At 38.2% G+C, this 13,852-nt stretch overlaps 1 protein-coding gene across 1 annotated transcript; it reads right to left on the minus strand.

Annotated features, from left to right (window-relative positions):
- Window positions 1-702: 702 nt before the first annotated feature.
- On the minus strand, window positions 703-7,967 carry LOC124967906 (olfactory receptor 7G2-like). The gene is made up of 4 exons (XM_047530347.1): window positions 7,052-7,967; window positions 5,495-5,568; window positions 1,590-1,714; window positions 703-1,015 (listed from the first exon to the last, which is right to left on the minus strand). Exons 1-4 carry the CDS (start codon window positions 7,965-7,967, stop codon window positions 703-705), a joined length of 1,428 nt encoding a protein of 475 aa, XP_047386303.1.
- Between the last annotated feature and the right edge of the window lie 5,885 nt (window positions 7,968-13,852).

Below are 13,852 nucleotides of genomic sequence, written 5' to 3' on the forward strand. Positions count from 1 at the left end.
TAATGACAAAAACATCAGGCATTCCAGATAAGCAGGAACACTTGACTTACACAAAAAATCCCATGTCATCGTTGAGAAACTGTCCTTCCAAGGATTTTTCTCAAGGCCTTCTTCATGTCCTTGTTCCTCAGGCTGTAGATAACGGGGTTCAGCATTTGAGGGACCACAGAGTAGATCACTGAAGCCACAGTAGAATTTCTGGGCAAGTCAGTCACCAAAGAGCTAATCTACACTCCAAATCCTGTCCCATAGAACAAAGAGACAACAGACAGGTGAGACCCACAGGTGGAAAAGGCTTTATGCTTTCCTCCTGATGAAGGAATTCTGAAGACAGAGGATACAATGTGAACAGAAGAGAAACTGATCCCAGAGAGAGGAACACCAGCAAATATGCAAGATGAAACATATATCTAGATGTTGTCAATGATGGTATCACAACAGGACAGTTTGATAATCTGAGCAAGTTCACAAAAGAAGTGGGGTTCTCCAGGTTTGTGCAAAAGGACAGATATAACACCAACAGATTGTGCAGCAGGCCATCTACATGCTAACCAACAATGAAAACAGGGTCAGAAGTTCACACAGGCAGGGATTCATGATGACTGTGTACCTGAGTGGATGGCAGATGTCCACACAGTGTTCAAAGGCCATCACTGCAAGTAGACAGTTTTCTAAGCCACCAAAAACCAAGACAAAGCAGACCTACATGAGGCAGCCTGTGTAGGTGATGCTCTGACTCTGTTTTAGGATGTTCACCAGCATCTTTGGGATTGTGCTTGTGCTTAAACAGACATCAGTGAAGGACAGGTTGGAGAGGAAGAAGTACATGGGTTTGTGGAGGGGGAAATCAGAGCTGATGGCCAGGATGATGATGAGGTTTCCCAGGATGCTGAACAGGTACATGGACAGGAAGGGGCTGAAGATGAGGGGCTGAAGTGCTGGGTCATTTGTGAGACCCAGGAGAAGGAATTCTGAAACAGCTGTCTCATTTCTAGTTTCCAGGATGTTGATTAACCTGTTGCAAATGAAGTGGAGAAAATACATAGATCCGCATCAGCAGTACAATATGGGAATATGTTTGAACACCACTTCTGTAGCCACATTAATCTCTGGACATTAGCATCTAGAACTGTGAGATAATCAATTCTGTTGCTAAGCCACCAGTTTGTGGTATTTGGTTATGGTATTCTTGCCAACTAATACAACCAACACCAACATAATAATGTGAGGAAATATCATAGTGCTTTGTAAAAGTGTCATCGCTTTTGGGAAAGGGGAGATTTCTGCTCTGAATGAAAGGGGACATATCCCACTGCACAGTATGACTTCAGACGAGTAGAAATGAGAATGTGTCAGGGGGTGACAGTCAGTTGACATGCAGGGCACATGGCTTGTTTCTCATCTTCTTAGGAGCATGCTTTCTCTCTGCCTCTCCAAGATGAATTTCTCAAAACACATCCTCCCTCATTTCTAGAGTGTTAACTCGGGGGCTTTGTGTTTCCCTTCTGACTTCAAGAGGAATGATACTTCACATCTTAACTGAATACTGAAGATGGAAAATCTCCTTCGGGCAGTGCAGACAGACTAACGAGATAAACGGAATCCTGGTCAGGGAGGTCATGTCTGGGAGGAGGCTCAGGTGTTCCTTCCTGAGCAGGGCAGGGCTGTGGAGTGAGCTGTATAGGATGCTGAATCCTGATGCTGTTTCCCTGGGCTGTCAATATCCAAAGGCCCTCATTAGTGGAGCTTTTTCACCATTACTCTCATCCCAGGAGAGCAAGTCCTTAAAGACCAAGACTATGGAGGCAGGGAGTTCAGGTCGGCTGATTTCCTGGCCCTGGAGGCCAGTTGTCCACCATTCATCTCTCCCCACTATTCCTACTCCTCTAAACTTCCCACGCATTGCACATGTCATGCCTCCACCTCAATAAGAAATCTCAGTGTCCCCTTCAACACTAAGACACTTTTATCCATTTAAATATATATTGAATCCTGGCTCCTTTTTGAGGTGTGAGAATATGTCCCATATCTTTGGGTGTAAATAGTGTCATTTTAAATGTTAAATGAATCTGACCTGACTTTCCCACCTATATCCACTAATATGCTACAGTGAATCTCATTGTTGTGTAATCCACAAAACACTAACTAAACAAGTTTTTAAAAATTGAAAGTAAGTAGCAGAGAGATAGGTTGAGTAGAGGGAAGGAAACAGGGTAGGAGAACAAGGGGAGGGATTAGGGAAATGCTGGAGACTGGATTGGAGCAAATTATATCCCACATCTTCATCATTATGCCAAAATGAGTCCCATGGTCTGTTTAACCAAAAAGAACCACTAAAGGGGTTGGGGTGGGGGTGAGAGAAGAACGGAGGAACTTTAGATTACATAGGGGGAAATGAGAGGGAGGAGGGGCAGGGTATGAAAGATGGAATGATACAGACATCTTTATCCTATGTACATGTAGGATTACACAAATGGTATGAATTACAGCATGCACAATCATAGAACTGTAAAAACAACAACAACAAAATAATAAAAGATTTCAAAGGTTGACCTCTTACAGTACTTAGTGTCTACATACAAATTTTGGCAATTGATTTTGCCTTGTTTTATTTTATTCTCTTATTGGTTCATATGTATAAGCCTTGCTTTCCCAGTTGTTATTACAAACCACAAAAAAAAAAAAAAAATAAAAAAATAATAAAAATAAATAAAATGAACCAATAAAACAGAAAAATCTGAGCTAACTATTATATAAAAGCAAAGACACATGATCTTAACTACAGTGGATGTTGACCAAACCTTAATTTTTATTCTTTACACTTAGTACAGAGGAGTATTTATTTTCTATGATCACTGCTGAAGGTCAAACAGGACTATGACACCTTGTTCAGAATATGAAAATATATCATTCAAATTTGTCACAATAGTTTCCATAGTTTTCTTCACAAAAAGAGACTGTGAGTTGAAATTATGTTTCCTCAGGTTTAATAAAGAGAGGTGATAACTTAGTACCAAATCGCCAAAAGGCAGGACAGGTCTGATGTCCATGAGGTCAGCATATGTGGTTGGAATTTAGCCATCACTTTCTGAGCAGAGGTGGTGCTCCACAGAGTGTTTGTTTTAACACCTTTTACTTTACAGCTTCAATATCTTCATGTGTTCTCAAAACATTTTACCCCATGTTCACCCATTCTGTATGCATTTTGAATTTTCAAGGTTATTATTTGAGATTTTGGGGAAGGTGGCATCCTTCTTCACCATTTATCCTCACTAAATTTTAAAGCATGTTAATCATAGATAAATTGTGCAGATATCTCTGAGCTAATAAATGGCCAGTCTTCCGTGGACCACAAAGATAACAGTTAATGTAAAAAAAAATAAGTTAAAGTTTTCCAGATACTATCAAAGAACTCAGAGAAACCATGTTGAATGGGTAGGAGCCAAGGAACTCTGGAATTATCCCCATAAAGAAGAAAGAAGTTTCTATTTCCTGGTGATGAGGACTAAATGCCCAGAAGAAGATGTATTGATAAAGACAGAGCTAGAGCTTCTTTATCTGAGAAATATGCATGAATCTGACAGTTAAACAGAGACTATACCCAGGTCTGTGGGCTTGGAGCCCATCAAAGTGTCAGAAAATCCTATAAGAATCTAACCACGTTCACCGTCCACTGGGTAGATGAATCTGTGACAGTGTCCACATTTTTGAGCAGCAGAAATTGATGGAGTGAACAGGGGTGGAGACCTTACCAGTGACTGGTAAGGGGCAACCATAAACCTGCAGATTACAAATGTTGCTACATCCTCATTGGCTGGACCTCAGAAAAACATGGGTGGAAAAGATCTGGAAGCAGTCATTTTAGAGACTTTCTTAAAGAGGTCTGCTGTAAAGCAAGAAGAGAATGAGTTTATTGTATGCTTTTCTTTTTTAAACTTTTTCTTTGTGTTATATCTAATGGAATTAGTAGGTGCATGTAACACAATTGGGTCAGTCTTGTTCGCTCTCCCTCCCTCCTCATTCTCCCTGATCCATTTGCTCTACCTAGGGATATCGCTTCTATTCTTGTTATTTTCATTAGTGCTTTTAAATTCTATGTGAAAATGGGGTTCATTGTGTACATAGATACATGGAAAGATCAAAACTATTAGATTTCATTCCCAGTGGCTTCCCAAGCCATCCTCTCCTCCATCCCTCTCCACCCTCTACTCTGTTGGGCACTCTTACATTTTCATGAAATTCTTTTATTCCCCACGTTTTTTCCCTAACATCTATATATGAGTGAAAACATGAGACCCTTGATTTTCAGAGTCTGATTTTTATTACTCAGTATGACATTACCTAGTTCCATCCGTTTATCAGCATATCATATACTTTCATTATCTTTGTTTTTCTAAAAAGAAATTCCTGAAATTTGACATCATGATATCATACTTTGGAGTTGACTCTTTGACATCATGTGAGGTGACCTATGGTACTACTGGATTAGCCACACTAATGTCAGTAAGAATCCATCACTGGCATCCTGATATCTTCCTGAACAGAGCATCAAAGATGTGCCTCAGCTTTCAAGGTCTCCAGCTCTTTGAACACATCGTTACTATAGAGCATGTAGAAGCATCAAAATAGGCCTAGAACAGCATCCTCAAAATAGTAGTGTTATGACTTCTATTTTCATGAGCTATTGCTTTCTAATTTTATTTAATTTTTATTTATTTTTATTTGTTTTAATTAGTTATTTGTGACAGTACAATACATTTGTTCATTTTGATAGATCATACATAAGAGGAGTATAATTTCTCATTTTTCTAATGGTTCATATTGTAGGATCACATCGGTCATGCAGTCATATATGTACATGAGGTAAAAAGATCTATTTCACTCTACTATCCTTTCTATGCCCATACTCCTTCCTCTACCTTCACTCCCCTGTACCTTATCTAAAGTAACTCTATTTTTCCCTAGCCCACACTCCTTATTGTGAGTTAGCATCCACATATCAGAGAAAACATTCTGCTTTTAGTTTTTTGGATTTGACTTATTTCACTTTGCATGATATTCTCCAACTCCATCTATTTAGCACATACTTTTAATTATCAAATCAGAATGAATCATTATTTCTTATGATATGTTGCACACAATTTCTTTCCATATCACAGGAGAGAAAGAATATAATATGCAGGGATTTGAAAAACCTTAAGAAAAATCGTAAACATGTGTTTTTGCATACTGAGTTGAATTTTAGGATGATAAAGACACACTGTCCCATGACAAGTGTCTAGACTACTGCTGAGTTTGGAAGAACAAGAAGAGATGATTTCAAAGACAGAATGAAAAATTATGCATGGACACATCCACAGGTATAAAGATTGAGGGAATACAAGTACTGAATCCAATTTCTTATCAGGGAATCACTTGTTGAGAGTGAAATGATTGCAATGTAAGATAGTCATTGGGATAGTCATTGGAGGCATGAGACACCTCAATTCCTTACCTTTCCTAACTTGGTGTTGGCCGATCTCTCATTCTCAGATACCATGAGAATGTCATCATCTCCCTCCCATCTTTCTGCTCACACCAATCACAAGACCACTCACATATGGACATGCTTCCTTCTGTACTAGGTGCTGCCTCCCTTCAATAGGTATCTTTGGGTCATAAATGAAATCTAGTCAAAAAGAAGACATGTGCCCCTATGGATATATATTTTTGGATATATCTGTATATACACATTAAAACAAATGGCAGTACATAGAGTATATAATAGAACAAAACCATGTAATCCAATGAAAATCTCAGTGTTGCAGAGGAAATAATCAGACACTGGCAATCAGTACACTGTGCATCTCTATGGTTACAGTGCCTCCCACTTGTCACTGTGTCTTCTCCCCTTTGTCTATCTTATAAGGAAATATGAGTTTACATTTAGGGTCCACTAAGACATTCCAGGAAAATTTCCTGTTCTGAAAATCACTTTCATTCTTCATCATAGTGGTGTTATTCACCTGCTTATCATATTAAATAAGCAAAAGTGAGTGGGACCAGATTTGGGCTTATTTGGAGGGCCACTACTCACTCCACCATAGAAATGTAGTCTACTACATGTGTGGAAATATAAAATGTCAGCAGATGAAGTGGAAGGAATCTCAGTTTTCTGCCTCTGACATCATATCCAAATATGACACTGAATTTGTTACTATCCCTGGGGGAACTCAAGGACAACAAGTCCTGGGTGAATTCAGGAGGGCTGAATGAAGCCCTGCTCTCCGTTTCTGTTTCAGTCTCTATTCAGACATCCTTGATATAATAGTTAACTCTATTGTTTCTGCCTATAAATGTAGAGTCTCTTTTCCTTATTAGACTGAAGACAACTTCCTTGCTGAGTTTGAAATATCTCACCACCATCTCAAACCACTGATATTATGAAATTATGCCACATTATAGATAATAAAATGGAGTAAGGTAAAAGCTATTATCACTTGAGATAGACTTTATATTAGGTAGAGAGGAGTGAAGGGAGGGGAAGTGGTATAGCGGAAGGAATGATAGTAGAGTGAAACAGACAGTATTGCCTCATGTAAATGGATGACTGCATGACTGATGTGATTCTACAATATGTATAACCAGAAAAATGTGAGATTATACTCCATTTATGTATGATCTATCAAAATGTATAAATGCATTCTACAGTCTTATATTACTAACAAGAACAAATAAAATTTATGATTACACAAATGGTATGAATCTACGTTTTTACAAGTATAGAAACAAAAAGAAGTACCCCATTTGTGTACAACGAATCAAAATGCAGTCTGTAAAAAGTTTAAAAATAAATAAATAATTAAAATTTTTTAAAAAAAATTACAGAGCTAGACATAAAGCAAAGTCAGGGTTCAATTCAAAACTAAAATACACCTACTCAATGTGTTATTATTTAGAAGAATGTAGTGATAGAAAAATTAGGCATTCTTGCTCAATAGGAAATCTATCTCTTCGACATTCTCTAAAAGTCTAAAGCAAAGAACACATCATGGATGAAATGCTATCCTACCAATGAGCTTCCTCAAGGTCTCCTTCATGTCCTTGTTCCTCAGGCTGTAGATAAATGGGTTCAGCATCTGAGTGACCACAGAGTACATCACTGAAGCCACTGCAGTCTTCCTCGGGGAGTCAGTAACGGCAGAGCTAATGTACACCACAAAACCGGTCCCATAAAACAAGAAGACAACAGACAGATGAGATCCACAGGTGGAAAAGGCTTTATGCTTTCCTTCTGATGAGGGCATTCTCAAGACAGAGGACACAATGTGAATGTAAGAGAAAATGATCCCAGAAAAGGGAAAACCAGCAAATACACATGCTGCAACAAATACCAGGATATTATTAATAAGGGTGTCAGAGCAGGCCAGCTCAATGACCTCAGCTAGTTCACAGAAGAAGTGGGGGATCTCCAGGTCTGTGCAGAAGGACAGACGCAGTCCCAACAGAGTGTGGAGGAAGGCATCCATAGTGCTGATGAGCAGAGAGGATTGAAGAAGAGACACATAGAGGAGGGGATTCATGATGACTGTGTACCTCAAGGGGTGACAAATGGCCACATAAAGGTCAAAGGCCATCCCTGCAAGGAGAAAATTTTCCAAAATAGTAAAAACCAGGACAAAGGAGACCAGAGAGAGGCAACCTGTGTAATATATGCTTTGATCCTGTGATTGGATATTCACCAGCATCTTGGGGACAGTGGTGGTGCTTAAACAGATGTCATTGAAGGACAGATTGGAGAGAAAGAAGTTCATGGGGGTGTGGAGGTGGGAATCAGAGTAGATGGCCAGGATGATGAGCAGGTTTCCCAGGATAGTGACCAGGTACATGGACAGGAACAGGCTGAAGAAGAGGGGCTGCAGTGCTGAGTCATCTGTCAGTCCCAGGAGAAGGAATTCCAAAATAGTTGTATGGTTTCTATATTTCATGATGTTGATGAATCTGGTGGAAAAGAAGGAGCAAAAAGATGAGAAAATATTAGACCACTAGCATCCGTTGAATGTGGAATGTGTTAGAGAAACACTGTAGTGGACACCCTGGTCTCTGAAAATTACCCCTGTATACATTGGGGAAATAATTCTTCGTTAAAGTTATCCAGTTGGGGAACTTGAATACGTTAGCCCTTTCAACTAGTCCACTCATAAAACTTCCTGACCAACATAAGCACAAGAATATAAGTAAATGTCTGAATACTTTGCAATAGTCAATATGTTTGACAAGAGGTAGACTTCTGCTGTGGAGGAAGCAGGATCTCTCCCTATGGAGAGTATGAGACTGGAGGAATAGGATCTGTGTAAGTATCAGTCTTAACGTATATGGCAGGAGGTTAAGAGGATGACAGACAGTTGACAAGAGTGGCATTGGGTTCAGTTTTCTCAAAATCTTATGCATGTGTTCTCCTCATTGCTTCCCTAGTATAAAATTTTCAAAAAATCTGTCCTCATTTCCAGATTACTTTCTGAGGGGCCTTTCATTCCCTGACTGATTTTGAGAAGAATAATGTTGAGTATCTTACCTGAATACTGAACATATAAAGTGTGTCCTCAACAAGTACAGGCAGCCTGAATGAGCCAATGGAACCCTGGTCAGGAAGGCTCATCTCTGGGAGGAGGCTCAGGTGCTGCTTCCTGGTTGGGTGGGACTTTTGACTGTGGTGGTCACAGGCTGATTCCTGCAGTCTCTGTATCCCTGGAGCTCAATATCCAAAGTTCCTCATTAAATCAGCTATTTTACTATCATTTTAATCCCAAGTGTATATATCATTAAAGACCAGGACCATGGAGACATGCCTCTGTCTTCTGAGCACCAACAGAGTGTTGTTATTCTCAATTTTATAAGCCTATGATTTTCATGTTTTCTCCCACTAGGTTATGTTTTTCCTTTTAATTATATGCCACCTACAACCTCAGGGAATGTACTTTCGTAATGATGGGACAGGGCTAAATGATTTTATTGTTGTATTTCTGCTTGCTTGACAGTGTAAAATAATTCTGAAAGAATAAAGCCATGCCTTTTTATTAACTTTTCAATATTTGGCACAACATGTAAGAGTGGTAATAATGAACAAAAAATAAGATGAGTAGGTTTGTACTGAGAAGAAAATGAGGGAGAAAAAGGATGAAAAGTGATAAGCAAATGGAAGGCTTTAAAGGTTCCATTGAATTCACAATATAGATGAGCTAGAGTTTGTAAAGCAGCAATTCCCCACCTTTAGCATGATGTGTAAGAGAGGTTAAATCACAGATTGTTGATCCTCATCTCTGGAAATTAATACCAGTAGATGGAGTGGGTTACACCCATTACATCACCCAATGTGATGCTGTTACTGCTATGAACTAGAGTTTCATTGACTTTATTGTCATTTTGGCACATATGCTTTAGATTCATCAGTAGCATAGAACCAAGAAATCAAAGAGCTGTTTCAGAACTCCTTCTTACAGAACTGGAAGAATATCTAAAAATGTAGCTTCTCCTCTTTACTCTGCTCTTGTTCATGGATGTAGTGGCTGCCCTGGGAAGCCTGTTCATCATCCTGGTTGTAAGTTCTGACTCTCATCTCCAAACCTCCATGCAACCTCTTCTTTACTGAAATATGCTTAAGCACATGCAAAATCTCAAGGATGCTAATGAACATCCAAGCAGACTCAGAACATCATCTACCCAGGTTGTCTCATTCAGATTTTCCTTGTTCCAGTTTGTCCTGTCATGGTAAACTGTCTCATCCCAGCAATGGCCCATGACCAATATAATGTCATATGTTGCTCACTACTGTGTATGTTCATAGTGAACTTCTCACTCTCTCTAAAAATGCCTTAGTCTCTGACTAAGCTCCTTGGATCCCATGCTGCTCAATCTGATGGTACTGTGACTGTCCTTCTGAACAGAACTGGAGATCCCCCACTTCTGTGAACTTTCACAGGTCTTTAGGTCTGAGTGTTATGACACCCTGATCAGTAACATTTTGTTCTGTTTTTTTTTTTCAGCCTGTCATATTGAACAGTAGTTCCTGTCCTGAATCTTTTTATTATGTACTCAAATTGTCCCTTCTCTTTTGAGAATGTCATCAGCTGATAGAATATACAAGGGTTTTACCACCTAAATGTCTCTTCTCTTACTTGTTTTCTTACTCAGTGGAACACCTTTTGGCATTTACATTTGCTTTTTAGATAGTTGTTGAGCCATGAAGACTTTAGTGGTTTCAGTGATGTATTCTATTGTCCCTCACCCCATTATTTACAGCTGAGAAACAGAGACACAAAGGAAGTCTAAAGGAAAATATTTAGTGTAATAATATTTTTAGGTGATTGTAGTCATATTTAAACTAGATTTCCAGGATATATATATAAGTGACCAATGGAGCATTCATGTAAAACTTTTTAATTTGCCTTTATGAAGAAGACCAATTTCTGTGGAGAAAGATTTTACTTTTTGGAGTAAATGTTCTGTCTGAAAAAAAATGGAAGAAAGATGAAAGCTCGAAGGTTTAAGGGTCATGAAATCTCTACCAGCAGAGGAAGACCCTCCATAAGTCAGACTCATCTCTGTGGGTGTGGAAATGAAAACAATGGGCTTCGCATGACTCACAAGAGAATCCAGAGAGTACCCAGCTAGACCATCACTGGGGCAGGAGATGGTGGGAGGGCACAGGGAAAAGTGTTCAGCACCACAATCCCTGGACAGCTCCATGCTTAGCTCCCATTGTGTCTTTTCCAGAGCAGTGTTTCTCCACTGGTGTCCATAGTGAAGATTGTGGTGGGTCATCTGAGCACTATATTCAGATTCATTGATCTCACCTTAAAACTACTGAGTTTGGATCTTTGCAGAGATGTCTGAAGCATATGCTATATAAAGAAGTACTTCTCAAATCTGAAAAGATAGAAGAGAATATTTAAAGAACAGGTAAGAATAGTTATTAATATAGCTTTGGCCCCTTTTGAATCAGTTAAACATACACCTAACTCATGGTGCTTCCATTTCACTCCTCAGTATTTACCCAGGAGAAATGAAAACATAAGTCTAAAAAAAGATCTATACATGAATGTTCATAACAGTGTTGTTTGTACTCAACCCAATTGTTAGCAAAAGGTGAATGAATAAGCAACACATGCAACTTTCAAACAATTGAATACTGCTCAGGAAAATAAGTGAAAAACTCTTGACCTAAGACAGTTGTTGGGTCAAAAAACAAGTATGATGAAAGAAAAACAAACAAAATCTACAAAGGAACATAAGAAAACTGGAGATGTAACTCCAGTGATATAATACTTATCCAGGATGTGAAAGTCAAGGGATCAATTTTTATATGGAAAAAATGGGCAAAGAGACAGAAGTAAATTTTGGCTGTTGACAGACACATCATTATTGAGTTTGATGATCTATCAGATCTATTTATTTCTATCTATATGCATATGTATATATATGTATATATTGTAGAGATACTTATCTACGTACCTATATGTCTCAATATTGAACTCCATGTTTATACAAATGAGTAAAATTATACATTTTAATTATATGCATTTTATTGTATATCAATCATACCTCAATAAGTCTGTGAACAACGTAAAGGCATTTTTGTATTTGATTACATTTGGTTAGTAACATTTGATTAGTAAAGATTTTTTCATCTATATATTAGTAACTCTTTGATGTAATATGGAAGTTAATAAACAGAATAAATGTTCATGAGCCATACATAGTATAGTATCCATAGTATTGCTATGAAATTTCATTTTATTATGTTATTGAATTTTTAGCATACATTTATTATTTTATCACATGAATTTTTACAAGTAAAAATGAGCTATATTTACAGACTTAAATATCATATTTTTCTAATATTGTTATCAGAATGGAGTTGCCTTAAATATACAAAAATAGGAAGAAAATAATCCAATAACAGAAGGAGAATGTGTTAAGGTGTATGTGATGCTTGAAGTGGGGTGAACCTAAGCAGGTAGAGGGAAGAAGGCATCTGCTTAGCCTCTCCATGTAGGAGAATCAGTCAAAGTAAAACTCTTCATCAGTCAGGTTTGCTCTTAAAGATTTTTGTTGCCGTATGATTGCATAAGATTAAAAGTGTTTGACTAATTAGGACCTTTGGATATTGAAGCTCCAAGTGTCACAGAAATGGCAAACTTTCTGCTCATGACCACCCACTCAACACCTTGCCCAAGGGAGAACACAGCTCACCTGGCCCTGGCCTCAGGACCCTCATATCTGCCCAGAAAGCAGGTGCTGCACTGTCTCTCTGTGTTCCCTGAGAACAGATCATTCATCTTTCTCCTTTATACCCAGGGAGGAACTGAATGCTATTCCTCAGTGATGTCACCCAGGTAATAAGAAGTCTACCAGCTTGTGATTTCCCATAGTGACAGGTTTTTTCTGCTTACTCATTCCAGAACTGGGTCACTTGTGAGGTGTCTGTCTGATTCTCCATCATCTGCATGTTTCATTTGAGTCATGCACCGATATCTGAGTAAGTTGCATTCTACTAATATCTCATTCCAACCTTAAAGTCCAGGGACTTTTAAAATTCTAAACATCCATTAGCTCTTGCTCATTTTGAAGGATGTTTTAGAATTTCCTAAACTTTAATTTATCTGGCAAGTGTTAAAAGTACATGGCCAGTTTATTTTTATTTTTTTCCTTCCTGGATCACAATACCCTTTCTTAGAACAAATACCTGGCTGACACTATTTCCTGTTTAATAATATTCTGATAAATAGCCACAAAGAAGAATAAAATTATGGTATTTGCTAGAAAATGGATGGAACTGGAGAACATCATGCTAAGTAAAATAAGCCAGGCTTAAAGTCAAGGATGGAATGTTTTCTCTAGTATGTGGAAGCTAGAGAGTATAAAAGGGATTAAAAAAGGAAACAAGAAAATATAAAGAAGACCAATGGAGTAGAAAAAGGGGATTTGGAGAGAGGGTTGTGGAAAGGGGAAGGGGAAGAACTGGGGAAAAATTGAACCAAAATTATGATAAGTCCAAGTATGAAAATACCACAATTAGTCTCAAATTTGTGTATAATTATAATGCACTAACACTTAATTATAATAGCAGTAGAAGGGGGACCAGTGGAATGGAGCCAGGGGTTCAGGGGAAGAGAGGATGCGAAGAGACTACATACTGCTCTGCCTTATTTTCTCTATTAATCTATGAAGTGCTGAAATTTGAAAAGGGAGAACAGCACAGAGAAACACAACAAATAAACATGTATGCACTCTTCCAAAATTAGGCTGTTTTGACACTGAGCCCTCAGAGCTCTTTACTTTAAATAACAAAAGAGCACGCATAATTGTAATGGACCCTGTAGGTCCCTCTCCATTCTCTCTGCTTGCAGACACAAGCATGGTCTTAATGAGACTTCACATGATCTTTTAAAAATTTTACACATTGCATACTATTATTTATGTGCGTGCTTGCATTTCACATGGCTATACATATGTACGTGTGTGTAAGTGTAACATATACAGTTACGTATACATGTGTTGGTTTACATATGCATTGTACAATGTGTACTGTGCCTGTGTGTGTTCATGTATGTGTATGTGTGTGATGTAACAAGATGTTAGAAAAAAGTAAGATCATTGCAGCTAATTAAGCAGAGATAATGTACCAAGATTAAAAAGTGTTTAAACTTATTGTTTATAAACTACTCAGGGGCAAATGCCATGTTCTATGTAAGGTTTTAAAAGGTAGAATAAGACATATGTGAAAACAAAAACTATCAACTAAATCAGAGAATAGTGATTAAGAGGGATTGGGAGTAGTGTGGAGGAGAGGGGAATAGGTGTTTGTGTTTGA

The sequence above is a fragment of the Sciurus carolinensis genome, chromosome 17, assembly GCF_902686445.1.
Source record: "Sciurus carolinensis chromosome 17, mSciCar1.2, whole genome shotgun sequence".
In the NCBI taxonomy this organism is placed as follows: domain Eukaryota; kingdom Metazoa; phylum Chordata; class Mammalia; order Rodentia; family Sciuridae; genus Sciurus; species Sciurus carolinensis.

Bases quoted from the DNA above. Each gene is read 5' to 3' on its own strand.
- LOC124967906 (XM_047530347.1), bottom strand. From the start codon at position 7,967: ATGAAATATAGAAACCATACAACTATTTTGGAATTCCTTCTCCTGGGA. The intron at 5,569-7,051 runs GTAGGATAGCAT...TGGTGTGAGCAG, and splicing joins GACCTTGAGGAAGCTCATTG to AAAGATGGGAGGGAGATGAT. The intron at 1,016-1,589 runs GTTAGTCTGTCT...CATTTGCAACAG, and splicing joins ACCAGGATTCCGTTTATCTC to GTTAATCAACATCCTGGAAA.